This window comes from Micropterus dolomieu, linkage group LG13 (assembly GCF_021292245.1).
Source record: "Micropterus dolomieu isolate WLL.071019.BEF.003 ecotype Adirondacks linkage group LG13, ASM2129224v1, whole genome shotgun sequence".
NCBI classification, from domain to species: Eukaryota; Metazoa; Chordata; class Actinopteri; order Centrarchiformes; family Centrarchidae; genus Micropterus; species Micropterus dolomieu.
The window spans coordinates 2,581,002-2,602,963 of record NC_060162.1 but is presented as its reverse complement, the minus strand read 5'-3'; the positions used below and the strand labels follow the sequence as shown (position 1 = coordinate 2,602,963).

The 21,962-nt window shown below is 40.7% G+C and overlaps 1 protein-coding gene across 1 annotated transcript in view; it reads left to right on the top strand.

The window, feature by feature from the left end:
* Positions 1 to 16,583, top strand: part of vcanb (versican b) — a 39,637-nt gene extending 23,054 nt beyond the window's left edge. Inside the window, exons 9-16 of the mRNA XM_046066501.1 lie at positions 1,422 to 2,802; positions 3,618 to 3,731; positions 3,841 to 3,954; positions 7,676 to 7,834; positions 9,145 to 9,227; positions 13,508 to 13,652; positions 15,286 to 15,468; positions 15,570 to 16,583. Coding sequence (XP_045922457.1) covers positions 1,422 to 2,802; positions 3,618 to 3,731; positions 3,841 to 3,954; positions 7,676 to 7,834; positions 9,145 to 9,227; positions 13,508 to 13,652; positions 15,286 to 15,468; positions 15,570 to 15,817 — 2,427 coding nt within the window. The 3' untranslated portion in view covers positions 15,818 to 16,583. The remainder of the gene's footprint in view (positions 1 to 1,421; positions 2,803 to 3,617; positions 3,732 to 3,840; positions 3,955 to 7,675; positions 7,835 to 9,144; positions 9,228 to 13,507; positions 13,653 to 15,285; positions 15,469 to 15,569) is intronic.
* Positions 16,584 to 21,962: the final 5,379 nt, after the last annotated feature.

Below are 21,962 nucleotides of genomic sequence, written 5' to 3'. Positions count from 1 at the left end.
GTCCATCATTTCTTCATCACTTGTTTTTATTGTAGCTACCCATGCTCTCCACTGCAGAGCTGAAACTGAATTCATTACTTGTAAAGAGCAGCTAAAACGTTGACATAGTGATATTCCTTTAGTGGAAGATTTAAGTGATTATCAGCTGAGATTAATCATGCAATCATTTTTACTGATAGCCCATAAACACAGCATTACACAACCCTTGGTAATGTTATGCTAGCTTACCTTTTAATAAATGTTGGTGTGGTTTGTTCCAGCTGTGTAGTTGCTTCTTCTTCTCTTGTTTTATGTGGGATTGTAGATTAATTTACTCCATACATGTGTGATTTTTGTCATTCCAAGAGCCGGTAACACTGGCTGACGTTACTGACAGAGATACGACGAGAGCAACAGGTCAAACAGCTAAATCAACCTCTGAAGAAGACATAGTTTTGTGGGGTGGGAGAAACTGTGTTGCTCATCAAGAGCGCCAGTGTTTGAGTCTTTGAGTTAGACTTTGCATCAAAACATTAATCATTTTTGGCCATTTGACCACATTATCATTCACCAGACTTTTCCAGACTCACATTTCCAGACTTCTCTGTCGGTTTTTCCGACCAAATTTGAGATCTGAGTACATATAGCTAGATGTTTATTATGTAAAGAAAGAAATTTTTAACATGCCTGTTGCATTCTGACTATGTATGCTATTATGTTACCAAATAATTACCAAAGTATTGTAGCTAGGTGCTGCAGCTCAGTCAAATAAATTTTGTGGTGCTCAGAAAATTGAACAGCTATTCACTATCTCTGCCCAGAGACAAAGTAAGCTAACGGCTGCTACCTATACTTGTAATATTTTTTCCATAATGAATTCAATAAATAAAATTATTATAGTTCCCCCCATATTTTTTGTCTCTTTTATAAATTAGAACAAAAAATTTGTTGAAAACAGTTAAATAATGAAATGTTTACTGCCTCTGTGCAGCCTTGTTTATTCACTCTGTCCATGGAAACGACGATGAACGCAGCCAGAACAGGTTATGGCTTCTTTTTCTGATGACCACATCACTGCATAACTCATAAATGTTCTGACAAGCTTCATATTTGGTTTATCTGTGGTGGTGGGCAGTTATGTGAAGGCGTAAAGGCAGCTCTGCGAGGTAGCGTGCGTTCGAAGCCATACTTCTTGATTTACTTTTCCGTGCAGGAATCAAATTTAATTTTTTATTTAGTTTCAGGTGAGTGGTTGTGCAGAAAAAAAGGTGATCAACAAATGTTTTTGTCCCATTTTTCCTTGATGACATTAGCACTGATAGGAATGACGTCTAAACCTACAAAAGTAAGACCCAAGTTGTAATAACCTGGAATGATCCTTTAAAGACACTTCGCTGTTTCTCTTTTATTTACTCATCTGTCTACCTTTCTGATCCATACAGGTGACATTACAGCCAGAGGAGCCAAAGGAAGCTAGAGGAGATCAGTTTGAGACAGCCTCTCCTGTTCAGGGAGAAAAGAGCATGACTCCCTTTGACTACAGCAGCATAGACACCCACCCAGAGGAGACACCTACAGAGGAAACCAGTGAAATAGTCACTTATCCTAAAGATGCATACCAAGATGTAGTTACAGGCTTGGGCACTGATGCCGACACAGAGCTTGATGTCTCTGCTGACATAGAGGAAGTAAAAACTCAAGAACCAGGTGATCAGACGGCAATAAGAACCACCGCGACCCCATATACTCTCCCTGCCTCGTCACCAGAACCCACCACACAATCAGGCCCAGTTGCCGCTGGCGTCTCCCGGCCTGTGACAGATGGGGTCTCCACCTACGCGGACATGGAAGGCTCTGCAAGTCATGCCACTGATCACGGGGCCGGCAATACGCAGGAGGGCTCTGCAGACGATGCTCTGCCCACCCCGTCTGCAGGCAGCCAGTCCGGTGTGATGACTGATGAGACGGAAATCGGATGGACGGAGCTTCCTACTCTTCTCCCAGACACACGGTCTCTGGAAACCACTGTACAAACCCAGACGGGTAACTTTGAAGGGTCTGCCTCTGGAGAAGACGAGGCTTCAGGACAAGACGTGTACCCACCCGAGATGCCAAGGTTTACCACCGTGCTACCACCCATTCATTCCACCCTTTACACCCAGCAGCCTCCGCCTGCAGTGGGTACCGAAGTCACAGACGTTCCTTTAGTTTCACCTGCTGTTGACACAGTCACAGAAACAGGTTCAGGTGCAGAGCAGCTGCCCTTGGAGGGGGAGGTTTCTGGGGAACAGTGTGAGCTGGTTGACCTTCCTAGAGAGGTCACTGTCTTACCAGATGTGGCAGCTGTGACTTTTGTAGACTCACAAACCACACTTGTTGAAGACGTAAAGGACATAACCTCAGAACCTAGCACACCAGAATACTCCACACGCACCCCTCTTGCTGACACAGACGATGAGGAACATCCCGCTTTTGTCACCGAGCCTTCACCCTCAACCCCTGAAGACCACGTCCCTCGCCACACCGAGCTTTACAGAGAGCAGTCCACAACCACCACCTCCACGCAGTTTGTAATCCAGCCGATACTTTCCTCTACTTCGCCCTTGTACACATTCGACTCCAGCCCCCACTCCATTCCCAAGTGGGCTCTGAGCCCTGACCCTGCTGCCACCACTCTACCACAGGACTACGACTATGAGAAACAGCTAGTCCCTCTTTTGGAGTCGCGCCCTCAGAGACCAGAAGAGACCGTGGCCACAGAGCGACCAGAGAGTGGCACTGGCACAGCTTATTCTGCGGAGGCCAGCACTGTGAATGTCAGAGGTACGTGGCCTTCATTGTTAGTGGTTTGTTCTTTAGCTACTTCTGTGGTGTAAGCATCCCAGCAGGTGATTTTACTGGTTTACCTCCTCTCTCCCTGGCTGAAACTATGCCAGTAAGTGAAATCACCAGCCGTAGTGTTTGAGGCGCAATCTCCGCCCCCCTTAGTTGATGTTGCTACACTTATCAATCTTTCTAATCTAAAATGACACATATACAGTTTACACTTATTATTTTTACCATCAAAAGCAGTTTCTTATTTCTTTACAGGAACCGTTGATTTTATCCTCCATGAATTACATCATATACTTAACGGACTGATGCGTCAGCTAACAGGTCCCAGGCAAAAAGTTAGCGTCCTCACCAATTGATGATCCATGTAGACGACATGGAAATAATGGAGCAGCATTGCTTTTGCATTGCAGGGTAGAGCTAGTTAGAAAATACAGGTGCATCTCAGACGATATAAGAATATCGTGGTAAAGATCATTGTGAGCACCAAAACTAGAGTGAGAGATTAAATGCGCTCAGGAAACCTTGATGATTTAATCAGCTGATCAGAGCTCTTCTCAGGCTGACATTTCTGTATTATAATAAATCTTTATTCTAAAAGTCTTTTGATTTCCATGAGCTGTAAGCCGTACGGAAGAAAATAAACTTTTCCGTGATATTAAAATGTTTTTAGATGCACCTGTATATAAATGTGTACGTTTAACATATTGTAGCATCCTGGACCAGCTACCACACTTTTTATTTTTAATGGTGCCGTTAACTCGTGTGATAAATGGCTTTCCATTTGCATTGTGTCGTCTGTTTAGATCTGCTGCCATGCTCAGAAAGTGTGTGTCAGAACGGAGGCTCTTGCTACAAAAAAGGAGCGCAAAATATATGTGTGTGCGCACCTGGATACACTGGCCAGCACTGTGAAACAGGTACACATGTATACACACAAGCACACGAGCCAAGTAACATATAACTAACCATATTGACCCCATACTGACAGATGGAAGAATAATACAGGTTTGTGTGGTGTGTCTGCAGATGTTGATGAGTGCCAGTCTAACCCGTGTCTGAATGGAGCCACCTGTCTGGATGGAGTCAACTTCTTCACCTGTCTCTGCCTGCCCAGCTATGCAGGAGAGCTCTGCGAACAAGGTCAGCTGAGTAATGGCAAAGTGGCACTGTCATGCAGAAAATGCACAAAATCAAGGCAGTACTGCTTATTTTTGTAGTTTTTATATTGGACTGAGGGCATTGCTGAGAAGGGCTGTCATTTTTTCAAAAGATCAAGTTGGAGTTAATAAATAAAAGGACCCGGTAAAAAATAAAAGGACAATGTCCAGTATAATGTTAGTGGAAGTCCATGGTATTGGTTGACAGTCTGAAAAAAATCCTTTTTTAAATTATGTATAACCAACGCGTTATACCCTGATGACAACTCTCTAAGGGCATTTTACAAATGCCACCTGCTGGAGGACAAGGCATGGCCTGTTATGCTTCAGACTCATCAAATATTTACTTTTTAAAATCGTGATTTGAAAAAGAAAATAGCCAAAAGGACCAAGACACGAGCAATCATACGTTCAGACAGGTTGGAAACAAACCCAGAGTTTTTCCAGAATCTTGACCATCTCTGACCTGCTTGCAAAGACCAAGCTGCTGATCTACAAGGTAGTTATCTTGCCCCCAGAGGCCTGGACTAATTACAGAAAACAGTTCTGGAGTCCTACCACCAGAGATGCCTGCAAAAAATGTTGCCTATCAGCGTCATCAAACAACAACTGAGATATGGACAGGCCATGTAATATGAATGCCTGACACACGCATTCCTAACCAAGACCTCTACTCAGAACTAACTGCTGGCCAATGAGCACCTGGAGGTCAGAAAAAGCACTTCAAGGACAGCGTCCCATGAAGACAATCTCCGACAGGCTGCCAGAGTCAAGCAGCAGCAAAAAAAAAACTCTCTTCCAGCACCTCAGCGCCCACACTGCAAGAAAGAACTTTGTGGTTCCAGAATTGGCCTCTTCAGCCATTTGAAGACCCAACATAAGGACCCACCAATGATGACCATTTCGCTCGACTTTGAGTGATCGCAGGGGAAACTGTGACGGACGTTTGAGTAACAATTTCGCTCCTCACCTTCGTTTTCCCTTCCAAATATGTTAGTCAAACGTGGAGTTTGGTTTCCAACCTGTCTGATCGTGTTTCTTCTTTTCTGTGTTATAACTACTGACAGGTAATGATGGCCAAAGCTACAAAAAAATAGAGGTCCAAGTCAATGAAAAAAATATATGTCCAGCAAATGAATATAACAGCTACCGGTGCACACATGCACACAGGTGGATACAGCATGTCATCTGTCTTTGGTGCTCGTCCATCCTCCAGCACTGGGTGTTGGCTCTTCAGCAGATTAGTTCCAGCTTCTGGTTCAATATTTCTGCCATTACTTAGCAACTAATCGAGGTTCAGGCACACTAACAGACTCCAAGGATTAACATTTTCCATGAATTTTGACCTGCTTTCAGAGAGTTTGAGCCGTCTCTCCCAGTATTCTTTGAGCAAAAGTATGATGTTACATTTAAAAAATTTAAATGATAAGGCCACTTTTTTTAATAGTGAGGTCGTCTTGTGTGCATGTGTTCACTCGCACAGACTTCGCTTGGTTAAACACTTGAAATGACGTTTTACAAGCAGGTAACGTTAAAGCCACATTGAGCACACAGGGTGCAGATGTTGATTTCGGTTGTTTGAGTTGTTTGATAGGATGCATCATTAACAAGCAAGCGGATCACCTGCTGTAGTGAAAAATACAGAAAAAAATGGATTATATCCATAACAATTATATATTTATATATATATATACATATATATTTTAACAGATACTAAATGTAAATGCTATGAGAAGAGAGCTCTATAACACTCTTGTTATTACATGAAAGTATGTATGTATGTATGTGCAAACAAAATATTAAATTATCTGTCAGAATGCAAAAGTAAGTAATAAAACAATATTAAATGTAGAAAGCAGAATAAAATAGAAATACTCAATAAAGTACGAGCACTTCAAAATTGGTTACTTTCCACCACTGCTTAGTAAAGCTATTACCAGTTTATAGATTTATTGGAGACCCAAACAAAACCTACATGAGACAGTCATCTTTGCTGATCTATCTTTAACAAAGACAACTTGACATATATTAAAATAGAAATAATTAAGAGTAAAATACAAATAATAAATGTTATTTCCAAACTGGTCAGCCTCTACTTAAATACTTTCACTTCTCTTTTCAGTCCTTGTTCGAACGTGGCGTGAATAGAAAGTGGAAATCCCCAAACTCAAATCCCCAGTCTGCAGGCTGCATCCATGTGCATCCATGTAATGCAGGATGTACGCAGTGTGCACAACATAATGTAGAAACTTAGATGTGAATTAGTGACTAAAGCGCTGTGGATCTGATCCATCCTGATACACGCAGCAGCAGAGAGAGAACCACAGCTGTCCCCTCTTAGATTCTGCCAGTGGAAAGACAGAGCAAAATCAGATAATTGCTTTATTGTTTTGCCAGAAAGATTTTGCAGCTGTGTGGCGGTGAATCAGCGCTGCTAAATACTGCCTCCGACTTAGTCAAGCTCGCCCTCATATTCTGTATGAAGCTGTGTGTTCAGTCTGGCCTTCTGTACTCAACTAATTCTGTTCTGCTATTTTCAAACTGCCAAAAGGAGAGTCATGAATTCAAGCTCTGCATTTATTAGTGGGCCTGGAGACCTCACCTGACCCTCCAGGTGGTCGCACAATGGAGTTATTAAGGGGCGGGTTGACTATAGCTAATACCCCGAAGCCTTGACAGCAACTTTCCATCATGGCTCTATTGGCACACGCATTATACTGAAGGCACTGATACAAAACATCCATTGTTTCTTGAGCCTGACAAAGCAGAGAGCTGATTATGTGGCTTAAAGTCATTGTATAGCAAACTAAAAGTGTGTTGAACATTAACTCTGGGTTTTAGCGTCTGTGTGTTTGTGTGCTTTTGACCCGCAAACAACAGGAGGACAGTCGCGGGGATTAATGAAGTCCAACTGTGTGTTACTCAGCTCATTCCGTGAGGGGCCTTTGTTCCCCAGCTGGACCTCCACACTCTCTCTCTCACTCAACAACTGAGTTTGATGAGAAATAAACAAATGAAAGTTGTTGAGCAGCTGCAAAAGGTTCATTGTTACAATGACACGGGTCCAGATCAACTGGCTGTGGGCAACGTTATGGATATAATCCAGTTAAAGCTATACAGTGTAAAAGATTGCTGCAGACTGGCTTGTTGTACAGACTATGAGCTGTACTATAAAGCATGGACTGCTTGGATGACACACTTTACATAAGTGTAACTGAAAACTATCAAAGGCTCCTCCTACACTTGAACATGTCAGAGGAATGTGTTCACACTTGCCGCTCGCTTGTTTCAGTTCTAAACTTTGGCTTGTTCACTGCGGCTCCTTAGGGCCGGTGTGAAAGCTGTGTTACATTCACATGTATTCATTTGGCAGATGGATAAAGTACCATATGTTTGTGTGTTTTTTTGTTTTCTCTTGTCTTTGTATATAAGTGTCTAGTAAACCTCCTTTGGTGTGTAACACCTGGATAAAAGCATGCATGCAAAGGACCTATACTTAAGTATAATACTGTGCTGTTAACTGCACAACAGCATCAGACAGTTAGTATTAGTGCAGAATGATACAACAAACTCTACACCTATACAAACAGTCTAAACAGAAAGTACTCAATGTCATACATAACAAATATTATAAACAATGTTTTATGGTGTTTTTACAGCTGGATCATTTTTCTTTTTGACACTGTATTTTTCCCTCTTTGCAGACACTGAGGTTTGTGGATTTGGGTGGCAGAAGTTTCAGTCTCACTGCTATAAGTACTTCACACACCGCCGCACCTGGGACGCTGCTGAGCGGGAGTGTCGGCTGCACGGCGCCCACCTGGCCAGCATCCTGTCACAGGAGGAGCAAATCTTTGTCAATCGTAAGTCCATGATGTGCCGTCTGAGCCTCGTCTCTTGCTGTGATGATGTAGGCTTAAGTGTTGCATCATACTGAGTCAGTCCTCTGACAACAGCGCACTACCTTCACCCCGGCCTCTAATCCCCTTGTTTAACTCATCCAATGCATCTGCTTTATTTTAAAGGAAAGTTTTCAGCAGCAGAGCTCTGCAGAAATTTTTGTCTTTTGGTTGGTCGAGGACTTTGGTCCAGACTGAAATATCTCAACAACTATTGCATGGATTGTCATGACATTTCGTACTGACATTCATGTTCCCCAGATGATGTACCCGTCATTTGACCTTTCCTCTAGCGCCACCAAGAAGTTGACTTTTGTTGTTTCGAGTGAAACATCTCAGCAGCTGTGTGTGGTTCAGACCTTCATGTTCCCCTCAGGATAAACTGTAATAACTTTGATGATCCTCTGACTTTTCATCTAGCGGCATCAGCAGGTCAACATGTTAATTTGTTCAACACTTTGCTTTATGACCAAATACATGCAGAACTGATGAGATTCCCATCAGCCTCAGCTATACGTTGTGTGCTTGTTCCATTTAGCAAAATATAGCATGCTAACATGCTAAACTAAAATGATGAATATTGTTTATATTTAAATTAAATATGGAAGATTATACCTGCTAAACATGAGCATTTATCTCAGAGCACCACTGTGTTTTAGGGACAGCTTTCAAGGAGCCACTAGCATGGCTTTTAAAAGCTAAGAGGCCAAAACTCCCAATCTAAGACCCAGGTAGTTAAAAAAAACAGATTTTGTCTTTAAATATTAAGATTACTTTTTGTGCCTTCCATTGATCAACTAAACTCTAGAAGTTAGCATATGTCTATGTTTAAAGAAACTGTTTTATAGTTAAGTGCACTCTAATCTTATTATGAGTGTTAGTAAGATAAAATAAAGTTGTTTAAACGGAGAGTTTCCATTGACGACTCAGTTTGTTGGGGAAGCTGCTGAGCTGAATTGGATTTGTGCCACTCACAAAAGCAGCTCAGCCTGAACATTTCCTCTGCGTCCTGCTCTCTCTGTATGTTCACACTCTTAATTATTCACCACTCGTCCTTCTGCCACACACATGTCCAAACCACAAACTAAACTAAATCAGTGTATCAACACTCCATCTTCTACTCTGTCTCTCTTATTCCTCTCCAGACCTTTATCGTAGTAACAGCCCTGATCATGCAATTCCCTTTCATCCATTAACCAGCTGCTTTCTCGCCGCTGAATGAGTTACATGACCACAGACTCAAAGTGAGATTCTGATGTGTTCTGCGTCTGCAGGTCTGGGCAGTGACTACCAGTGGCTCGGCCTGAACGACAAGATGTTTGAGAGAGACTTCAGATGGACTGATGGCAAGCCAATGGTAAGACAATTTAATACGAGTCTGTGAAGAGGTAATAGAAACTAAGGACAAATAACTGGAAAATGGAATCAAAGAAAAAGACAATCGAAATACTCCTTTTTTATTATTTTTTTTTCACTCGATCACTCACTACCCTAGACCAATTTTTGTCTTTTTTGCGGCGGACAAGGGATCTTTATTAAGTAAATAAGTGAATAAAGTTTATTTAATCACCTTTCACAGAAGTAATATATTAGAAATTAGACCATCATTCAGAGGGAGATAGCAGGTCAGCAGAACACAGAAGTGGTATACATCATCAGAAAGCTGGGGAACGGAACATTTGTTGCAGCTCAACACAGATTTGTGTAGTCATAAAGCTGTAATAAAGATAGTGTTTGGGCCTGTGCTTAATTCAGTGCTTAAAGTTTAGTGGAAAAGGACTTGGAACATTATGATGGAAGAACATGATGGCCATTCCCAATCTCAATCAGGGGTGGACTGGTAATCTGGCACACCGGGCAAATGCCGGTGGGCTGACGCATTTTTGGGGCCTGTGTAATGTAAATTATTTATTTAACTGCTTTAAAAAATGGGCCAATGACCGGCCCAGAGAGCACGGACAGTGGCTCATTGGGTAATGTTCTATCCTGACACTGAGCTGCCCTCTGAAAAAAAGTGTTGAGACGGAGGCCGCCACATGCGTGAAAATATGTGTTTGCTACAGAGGCTGCAGTTGCTTCAACATCAGCCGCGGTAACCCGACATAGTGCAGGCACAGCCACTTGAAGGAGAGCTGTGGCCGCTGCCAGGCAGAGGAGGAGGGCGTGTGTTAGCAGAGCGTGCAGGTGGAGCAGTAAGCAGGAAGTAGCTCAACCTATAGGGACCTGTTTGAAATGGCAGATGTTGTCCCCATCACTTTTTGAAAGCATTTGTTAAAAATGTTCTTAAAAAAAAACACTTGCACCAAAAAATGTTAAATAACAAATGAAAATGCTATAAGAAAGGTTTATTTGCTATATAATAATAAGCTACTGATTACTGCGTTATATTCTATTATATTTTTATATTCTGAATTGGCACCTGCCACCTGAATTTCTTGTTTCCCTCTATTAGACATTTCCATCATAAATTGGTGCAGAAAATGTCTCCAGAATGCAGGAAATTAAGTATTTCGTGCTCAAAATCTTCTGGCCCCCAATCGTATATTTTCTCAATAAATATTTTTTCTAAATAGTATTAAAATATACTCAATGTCAATGTCAAGCGTTGTGGTCACACCCCTAATCTGAGACCTTTAATATCACCACCACTTTTCAACACAAAGTGAGGCCCTTGGTAGGGTGTGCGTCATGCTGTAGTGACAAAGATGATGATTACTTAAATTAAGGTCAATGATTATAACATAATCATAACGCTATCATAAAAGTGAGACTTTTACCTGCTGCTGGTGATCTACCATAGCCATAGTTTCCTAATGCAGTCTTAACTTTGGCTAACTGTGCTAATGGCTGAGGTTAGGTTTTGTCAGCATTGCGCTGCTGTGAAAATGACTTGTAGGCTGCTTGTACTTGAGTATGAGTTGTGTACTCCATGTCCACCTGTGATCACCATGGAGTCAGTAAATGAGTGTGAATCATTACACTGATTCACTCACACTAGTACACTTATCCAAAGCACATACCACTCAGCTGGTTTGGAGGAATATTACAGTAGGTACAGATGTTATATGGAAGCCTGGTGTATTGGTGAGGGGTGTCTGACCGAATTTGGTCGGCCGCCTGGGCCAAAAATGCCATGGCTGATTTTTTTTTGTCCCAGTCCAGCCCTCATCTCAATTATGTCTCATAAGTTTTTGCAGCAATTTTTAGGTTCACACCATTTGTTGCACAGGTTTGGCGCACATTAAGACACCAGAACACAGTGGAAGAATTCATGCTGTAATTTGGTATCATGTGGTATCATCAGATCGTAGTTTCATCCGCGGTTCAGGTACATTTATTGATTATTTAAATCTCAGGATGCACTGACAGCAGCGTCTCTGATCATGAAAGGAAATCGTCAAAAGAAAACAAATATTGAAAAATGTTTATGCATGATCAGTGATCCATATTGTTAATATTTTAGAGATCCCCCAAAATTTCACAAATCATGTTTTCAGGTGAGCTACTGTCTTATTAAGAGGAGCCGAGCTCCTGCCTACAATCTCAACCATCGAATCCCAGCAACAGGACGTTACTCTTTATCGAGAGTTTTTTTCCCGGTGTTGGTGTATTATTAAAAATACAAAACACCACTTAATTTTGGGTTAAAATGTGTTGTATCGTACTTTACTGAGATTGTAGCAGGTATAATATTGCCAAAATCTTATTAGTAATGCATTACAGCAGCGATTCCCAAAGTGTGAGCCACCTCTAGGGGGAGCGCAACAGGGAAAATGTAATGATGGTGTAGTAGTGTAACGACAGCAAATTATTTTTTAGTGGAATTTTTCATGAAATAAAACTTTCCTTTTGAAATTTAATTAAAAACATTATTATTAATGAACTGAAGAAGTCCTTTGGATGAGGGACGAAACGTCTTCTAGTATCTTCAACCAAGTCCAGTTGCCCTTGACTTTAACCTTCTTTGAATTATTATTAATAGTTAATACATAACACAGGAAATGGTGACTCACACACCTCTTTCCCTCTCTCTCTCCCTCCCTCTCCTCTTCCTCTCTGGCTGAGCCACCCGCGCTGTTCTTAAAAATCCTCACATGGATCCTCTTTTAGTCCATGTTATCTGTTTATGAGGCTCTACACAGGATGCAATTTGTGAGAAAACAGAGGGAGGGGGGTGTTTGGAAAGTGTTTTCTGTTTTTTTATTTTGTCATATACATACCCCCCCACCTCTCTCCGCATGGTTCGGCACGCAGGTCAACTGTGGATTGATTGCAAAGTTTAACCATCACAGTCTGAGAAAAAGTTTTACTGCCACTGTTAGATTTTAAAGTAAGTAAATATATAACGTCAGATGCGTGCTATGTTTAAGCGCAGTGAGTGGGTAAGAGGAGAGTGACTTTCAAGAGTGTCACTGAGTTGAGACCTTGTAGCTGTGACTTCGGGCGTGTTCACTGGTGTAACAGGGACACTGCGCTGCTTGTCATCATCGAAGCAGATCATCAGATTTTGATGTTTATTGCACCTTCAGTAATATCAGGTTCCTTCTCTTCAACACACAGCTCTGCTGCTCACTGGAGCAAAGTGTTAATTCGCCACTTGTAACCAATCAGGGACATTGAGCAAATATACAAGTAATAAATAAATAAATAAGTTAAAAAAAAACAAACATAAATAACAATTGTAAGTTACTTTGGATAAAAGCATCAGCTAAATTAATAAATGTAATGTACTGTATTTGCGTTACTTTTGTATCACATGTCTCCCAAAATTGTTTACAAAAGCAACATAATTGCAGTAATAAATAAATAAATAACAGGCTACTATTCAGTGAACCTCCTTACAGCCTCTAACAGCACCAAGGGGACACTACCAAACATGTTGATTGGATCATCATAACGACACACAAGGAGGCAGGTTACAAGCAAGCATGATAGCTCAGTCTGAGTTTGTTCCATTTTACACACAGTAAACTTGACGCTTCTTCTGTTGTTTAGTTGAAACAAACCAGAAACATAAAACACTTCCTGTGTGTGTCGCAGGCGATGCATTGCTCCGTCTCCCGACCAATGACCATGTTTCTTAGTCACGGTGACACATTCTCTCACACACTGTGCGTCTGCTGGGAACACTCAGCTGTTGCAGCATGTGAGCTGAGTTACGCAGTGAAAACGGGGCCTGATGAGAGCAGAGTGCCTGAAATCTGATGCTGTTGTAATGTGTTATCATTCAAAATAGAGGCACGCCCTCACAGGGGTGGAATCTGTCCAGAGCCTGACTTTGCACACACATGTTGTGCATGTTTTGCACAGTACTCAGTAGAAGCACGATAGCATGCATGTAGACCATGTCTTCATTTTCTTCCGGTCTTGTTTTTAAACAAACCAAAGCAGCTTGAGGCCTGCGGCGTTGGTTGTCCCAGCAGCACCACTGTCTGCTCTCTCTGTGAATTACATCCACTCACATCTCCTCAGCGGGACAGCTAGTGGTATATGGTTGATATAATGCAGTAGCAACACAGTTTTGATGCACAATCGGGAAGTTCTTTATAGGGAAGTAATACTGAACTCCGTGTTTATTAGGACGTTTAGTGGGTGTTTTATAATAAAGTAAAATAATGAAAACGTGTGTTCTGACAGCAATACGAACACTGGAGGCCGAACCAGCCCGACAGCTTCTTCCAGTCAGGAGAGGACTGTGTGGTGATGATCTGGCATGAGGATGGACAGTGGAACGACGTGCCCTGCAACTATCACCTGACTTTCACCTGCAAAAAGGGAACAGGTACGCTCACATGGAACCACACACACACACACAGACGCACACTACATGTGAAGTAATATAAATGATACGACTCAGCTTGTAAAACAAACCCCTTGTGTAAAGTCTTCTGTAGCTCTGAAGGAGAAAATAACAAACGCCACATCATTTGAGGTGTCTCAGCTGGGCCTCATGTGCATTTACCAGACCGCTTTTGTGTTGCATTGTGGGAATTGTAGGATCCAGTGTTTTGAGAGCTTGGCTTAAACATCTTGGCCTCTGCTGCTTCCATATTGACCATTCTGTTTTTAATCTTTCTCTTCCCCGATTTGTTCGATATATAAACTGCATTTGACCTCACTGTTAACCATTTTCCAAAATACATGTTTAGTTCTTAGATTAATTTCCTCGTCTTCGTGGCAGCCCTAAGTTTTCAGTCAACGGCAATACATTTTACAACTTTAACACAGAGAGCGTTTTGTGACTAAGTTTATCACCAAGTGACAAATCCCAAATTATACTTTTCCTAATATGTGTGCCTGCATGGGCCAGTGTGAAGAGACAAATGTAGTATTAACAGAACTGTTAAAGTAACACCGACTGTTGTTTAGACTGTTAGACTGTCATATTTTCACAATTTTTGCTTGTATTTATTTTCAACTTTATTTGAACATCTGCTCTCATCTTTACAAAGATTTTCAACAGTCTACTAACAATTGTAAGGTGTTAGATTGTCCTTGAACACACCATAAAGAGATTTTGAACATGGTGCCCTTTTACAGCTGCATTGCATTAAGCTGATGATACACAGGGCAACTAGGCCCGCCAGTGAGTTCATTCAGACCAAATATAACCATTGTGGCCGAGCTTATTTCAGTCCTGCCACAGATACTGGATTTATTGTGTGTGCTGTCGGGATGTAAAGAGAATTTTAACAAACAGAACAAAAATTACGTTTCCTCCCCCAACTTTAATAAGCTGAAACACACCAAACAATCAATATAGTCCTTAATTACATTTATACATTTTGAAGTTGCAGTAATCAATATTTGTAGATTAACAACGGATCAAATGAATATGTGCAATCTGAGGTGTTTAGCATCTTCCAGCCAGGTCATTGTTTTGGTTTTAGGGCCTGAAACTTGGACACAGACACAATTAGAAATGAACTGGTGAACATAAATAAATAATAACTAATTTAGCTGACGCTTTTATCCAAAGCGACTACAGTTGCTATATGTCAGAGACCAGAAGCATGTGTCTTATCCACTGTTCCACCGCCACCCATAATGGAGAATTTAGCAGCTTATATTTAAGGATTGAAGCCATTTATCAGCAAGGTGTTGTATTTTTTTATTATTAAAGTAGAAAAGAGCTGAAAAGCTTCATTTAGTTAGTGGGTTAGTGATTAACTGGTGAACACAGTGGAGCATTTTAGCAGCTAAAGAGCCAGATATTTCCCTCAGCAGCTGGTGGAGACCAAACACAGAACTAACAGAGAGAGAATACTGGACTTATGTTGACATTCACACTCACATATGAAACCGTTTGCTAACAAGATCACTGTAACAACTCTAGAAGGTGATGCAATGTTAAAGATAAGGTAATATTAAGTTTAAGCATCACACTGTGAAATCTTTCTGTTTCCTACCTTCAGTGTCGTGCGGGCAGCCCCCTGTGTTGAAAAATACTCGCGTGTTCGGAGCCACGAAGCCTCGCTACGAGATCAATTCCCTGCTCCGTTATCACTGTAAACAGGGATTCATCCAGAGACACCCCCCCACTATACGCTGTCGGGCCAATGGCCAATGGGACACACCCAGAGTCACATGCACAAACCGTGAGTAATGTTGATTGAGGAACTTTGGTTCAGAATCACAAGGCTGTACAGCGTTTCCAAATGTTTTCACTTTTAACACCCTTTTCCGTCTGTCTTCTCAGCCGCAACCTACCACAAGTCATTTGCTCTCCGGCGTCGCATCAGCCAGAATAACGAGCAACTGAACTGGCACCATAACCATCACATCCATCACACCAAGACTCATCAGAAGTACAATCAAAACCAAGAGCAAAAACAAAGTTACAGAGTCTTTCAGAGCTTCTTGAACCCTCTCCAAGTCCAGGAGCGGCTGAGGGAGAAGAGGCAACCGCGGGTCCAAACACAGCACGAGCATGAGATGAGACACTGATTGGGTTTGTGGTTTTGTAAATCAGCTTAGCAGCAGGCTGGCCACGTCGGTCCAGAGGCATCGATAGACAGAGAGACTCACCAAACTGTCTATCTATGGCTCTGGAAAGGACACAGGAGATTATTTCGCCAGGGCAAAAACACTCCAGGATCTGAACCATAACAGAATCATAACTTAGTATCATTGTAAAGTTAGCTCACTGATTGTATCAAGTCACAATGCTCTAAACACGAAGACTGGTGCCCTGATGGCTTCACCGGGTGCTTCTCCTAACAGTAAAACACAACACGAGTGGTCTGAGTCATCAGCTCTCGTGTTCCCTTTCTCTTATGTCCATGACCTGACAGAGGTTCTGATAGCACAGTCTGTCCAGCCAGTGAAATCGTACGTTAAAGCTGCCCAGTGGAGCGTCTCTGTAAACACGTTATGTTTACATTTCTCACCATCGCTTCATATCTCTTAACTTTGTTGAAAGCATTTCCTTAGCAACGTCTGGTAGTCGAGATAGTGAGTGAAACTGGTAGCAAGGTTTCTATTATTCCAGTGTTATCTTATAGACCACAAAGCCTGACTGACTGTTGTTTAATGATAAATGTTGGAATGGAAACATTTCAGTAGGAATTGTTTATTTAAAATGACATTGTTGTTTTTTTTACGACAGTGGCATTGAGCTGTGCCGTGTAGATTATCAGAAATCTCTCTGACAGATGCTCCAAATAGGGATGAAACGGTATGAAAATTTCATATCACAATTATAGTGGCCAAAATGATCACGGTTATCAGTATTATCACGGTATTGTAAAAATGTGCCGAAAAAGATTAAAATGTAGTGATATACACACTGAAACCATTTCAACAGATTTTATATTGAAAACTACGAATATAATTGCCATTTTTTTTGCATAAAAAATAAAATAACAGCAAATACCTTTTGGAAACATATGAAAATCATCTTAGTGTTATCAAGATTTTATATTTTATATCATACAATGACCCCGTCGACAATTACATGAAAACAAATAAGTCTTTAGAAGACAGTGATAGTAACTGCCAGGGTTCGAGTTATAATCTGAGCTTCGTGGAGGTCTCTAATATAGCCTACTAACTAACGTTACCGGCAGAGAGAGAGAGAGAGAAATCATTGCTTATTACGTGATTCAACATTTCCCTCTCTCACACACGGTGTAACACATTTTGGTGTCACACCGGCACACAGTAGCAAGCATATTATCAGATGTAGCGCTGTACTAATTGGAGGATACATCAAAAAGCCAATAATACTAAACAAATAAGCAGCAGTCAATACAGAGTCTAATTCTAGTTGAACATGTTCGCGGGTCGCGGCCTCAACCTGTTAGTTCAAAACTGCGGCGGCTGATGGTGAAGTGCAGCCATCCTGTCAGTCATGCGGTGTGCAGCGTAGTTCATTAGGAAAGTATGTTCATTTAAGTCTGTTTATCTTTTGAATTTAAATAATATTAGGTACTAATTACAATGAAAAATAGCCTACATTATTTGTGATTCAAAATAATGGTTGTTGATAAATGAATTAGTGACCCCCACAGATGCAGGATTTTACTGCTTCCTTGGGAGCTCAGACCTCCTTATGGTAGCTGAGCTCCCACTGGCTCCCACGTAACTCGAACCCTGGTAACTGCAATGAGCCCGAAAACTGACGTAAATACAGAGGAATCTGTGGCGTTTCTAGATATGCTGATTGGTTGAACTGCATAACGTGTTATCATGTGCATTGGACGAATAGACTCTGCCGACGCACACAGAAACAGAACAACGTGTAGCGTTTTTATATACAGTCTATGGTTTTTACAAGAGCAGCTATAACACGGAGAGCTTCAGTTTACGCGCTGTTAGCAAGTCAGAGAGACAAACCAAAGCTAAAAGTTAACTCACCCTGGTTTCACTATAAGGTCATTTTCTTCAACCAAGTTTCCCTCAGCGCTCTCATAAAAACTAAAATACGACTGGACTTCAGAGTGACTGAAAAATCTCCGCAGCGTTGTCTTCTGCCATGCTGTCATTGACCCAAACAAACCCACGTTGCATTCTGCGCATGCGCGCCTGCTTCTGGGAGGCGCTGGACAGTGTTTGCCGTGAGATTATAACAGCACAGTTAAGTGTACGGTAATAATAACCGTCGGGAATTTTACCATGATTTACCGTTAAACCGGTAATTGTTTCATCCCTAGCACCAAACAGAGCTGGTGGAACCCACACATAAAATACTAGAGCTGTAATACAGAAACTGGAAAGTAATTTATACTGGGTCCTTTAATTTGGTTTTCAAACTATGGAAGATATGTTTGCATGAATATTTGTGAACTCTTTGTTTCTCTCTTACTCAATCTGAATCAACGCTGAATCACAGAGATAAGTTTCTGTTCTGTTAAAATCAAAAAAGATGAATGACTTACAACAAAGCAACAATCTGTGGAGAGTTTTACGCTTTCTTTAAGGACGGTTGTGTTATTTTACTCCTCACGATTATCTTCTTACACCGACTGTACTCGGCATCCGGGCTGCCCTCCGGCTCAGTCAGAGACATTTTGCATGTTTTACAAGCATAAATACACGTTTGCAGCTCATTAGATGGTAACAGATGCTTCGTGGCTGTAGTTGAACAACCTTTTGTTGCTTCAAACCTTCTCTGTGATCACTCAGTCTAAATGACAGTTTAAGACACACGGTCAATCTCACAGCTCAGCTGCTGGTTTTTTTCTTTATTGTTGTCGTGTTCATACTTACCTGACAACAGAAACAGAAAAATATGTAAATGAGAATAACTATATGGTGGATTTGGCTGAATATAAGCAGTGTGGTGATCACAGCGAGCAGGAGGTTAAGCAGGTTGTCTCCCTCTCTCTTGCCCTCTCTCTCTCTCGCTTAATATCAAAAAGAGAAACTAGTGTTGCTGTATTTGTGAAGACGAAGTCAGCAACAACAAAATGAAATGCATCAATAAAAATACATTTTAAGTCAATTACTAATACATGCAGGCATTTACATACATTAAGTGAATTTCTGGCTGCAGAGACACCAGCTGCAAAAATAGATCAGAACGTAATATTATAAACATAAAGAGCATGAATTCATCACTTTAAATTATTATTCTCACACAGCATTTTCAGTTTGTGCTGCTTTGTTTTGTCTCCTTTTTTTTACTGGCTGTTTTCCCATGTATCCCGTGTAATGAAGGTTTTTCTACAAGATGTTTTAGTTGAGAAAAAGGGTTTTTTAAAGGGAGCGAGGAGATTTTAAAGAGCAGCACACACAGAGCTGGAGAGGAGATTATTATGAATGTGTGTGTGCTGTGGCTATTAATCACAGGATATAAAGAATATAGATACTATATGAAGCCATATGAATCTAACTTATTGTATACTTTAAAACTATGAATGGACTGTGATGTTAAATAAAGGTCATTGGAACTGAAGTGATTCTGTTAATGATGACTTCCTTGCTGTTTACAGATTCTGTCAACGTTGGCTTTTTGAGCTGTTGCTGCTTTATATTGTGCTGTGACTCAAAATCAACCCAACGAATTCACCACCAAAATGCTCCTGATCATTTTAAACCTTTTCTACAACACTGAGCTGAGTTATAAACGTGTTCTCAGCTGGAAGTTAAACAGATCTGGAATCTGTGTTTTTAATCCAACAAATAAGGGAATGTGAAAAAATGTTCTAAAAGACAACTTCAACATGCTACGCGAGATTTTTTTATGTGATCCTTATGCGTTTTACCTTGTCCTCTTCATGATCTTCATATGTTTTCCTTTTTATATATTGTTTGTCAATGTATATGCATTTTTAATAAGATTTTCTACTCCATGTGGTTAATGGGGCTTCACAGAATCTGTGGCAAAAGAGCTTATTTTTATGTAATAATTGTTTCTTTTTCCATTTGAGTTGCTGAAAAAAATGTCCGTCATGCTGGTTTCAGTGTCATTGTCAACTTTGTGTGCAATAATATTATAACGCAACCTGTGTTGTTTGTGTAGTTTTATTTTATACCACCATATTTAAAGGATAAGTCGAGTCTATATTTTTCGTATTGTCAAACCACTTGTACTTTCTGACTTCTTGTCCTCTCAGCTCTTATTGGTTCTTACAGAATATGTACAATTTTAAATCTGCACAAATTCATATTTTTGTATCAACAATTAAGCTCTGCAGAGATTTAACTCATTGTTTTGGTTTTATGGGCAGATGATACCGACGCACTACAGCTTTTTTCACAGTGTCAAAACAGAGTCAGACTGAAGAACACCAATCACTGATACTATCCAAAGCTTCAAAGCCACTATACTTCTGAAAGAGCTTCATAAGTTTGACTTTAAGTCCATAAACATTATGCCCAAGTGATATGTAAAGTCACAGTGAGATAATAAGATACGAGAATAACTGAGAAATGTGTACAATGTACACTAGGAATAGAATATCATAACTAGTGGAACATTTCAACCTGATACCAAGTAATACAAGATATAAAAAGAGGACATATATGTACCTTGTTTCATGTCAGAAAAAAATGTTTATTATGTAGGCTATTTTGGCCAACACAGTGACAGGTATTTCATAATAATATGTGCATTTACTGCAGTACTTCTAAATGATAGTATTCTAGATTGGAAATGTTTACTGTGCACACATGAGATTAAAACCATACATCAGTGAGGTGTTTTCTTTCAGTACAAAGTAGTTAGTTAGCATGTAGCTGTTAAAGATCCGGTGGATCTATTGACAGAAACTAAATTTAATATCCATAACTATGTTTTTAGTGGTGTATAAAGACCTTACATAATGACCTACGTATACTAATTTTATCTACATACACCGCGGGTCCTCTTACATGAAAGTCACCATGTTGTGCCACCATCTTCCTACAGTGGCCCAAACGGACAAAATACTCTACAGAGCGTGTTTAGTCGCTACAAATATGTACGAAGAAGAAGTAACAAAAGAAGACAAATCTGGACAAATGGAGGACTACACATCAGAAATGGGGATTCGATTTTGAGACTCATCCTTAAAAGACTTCAGAATCGACTTGAGACTCGAGGCGCGGGACTCGTGAACAATGTTTATTTTTTAGTAAACGTCTTATGAGCTTGCCGTCATTCCCTCCCTCCGTTACCTATAACCTGCATACCTAACACGTAGCATCTGCTGCGCGCGGCCAAACGTGAGAGAGGACAACAAACAGTGGCAGCTGCTCCGCCATTCATCATAAACTTTGGCTTTAAAACTTAAAACATCAAGATCCAAACAAAGATACGCTGAATGCAAAATAGGTTAGTAACCTGTGATGAGTAAACACCACCAGCTCAGCATTGGCCATCAAACGTTAGCTTGCTTCTTGCTTTAGCTACGACCTACAGGAGGTTAACTCCAACTGTCGTTCATTATGAAAACATGAATGAGCATTTGTTTACTTTCCAAATTTGTGGTAGTCGAGCTGGCTGCCATCACGTTAATTATTACTGTTGGCTAGAAAGAGGTTACAGGTTTATTGTTGATCATGTAAAGGTACAGTTTTATTTAGTTATAACATTACGTTGGGATGTGTTGACTTACAGTAGTTTAAGCTGTCATTGATGCACTGCATATTGCATGGTTGTGCTCTGTAAGTTAAAAACAGGTTACAGCTTTATTGTTGACCATGTAACTTTACAGTTTTATTTAGTTAACAGTAGACTGGGTTTAAGAGTCTGGGGAGTGTGTTGGCTTACAGTATTTAATAAGCCGTAGAAGTATTTAATAATTGCATTGCACATCACATGGTTGTGCTCTGTAAATGAAAAACAGGTTACAGTTACTTATAGCCATGCAGTTTTATAAGCAACCTGGATTGAACGCAGCAGGTGATACAACATTCATAATAACCACGAGAGACTTGACTTGGACTCTTGCTCAAAGACTTGTGAGTATCTCTGCCACACATATTATTTACCACACGTAGCTTCTCCTGGTCGCTTGAAAAGAGAGGGGTGAGCGGTGACTGAGCCATTGGTTGCAATTTGCAACCCTCACCACTAAATGCCACTAAAACGTACACACTGAACCTTTAAGGAGTCCCTCAGGAGTTGATGGAGACAAAGAACAGAGCTAACAGAGAGAATCCTGGG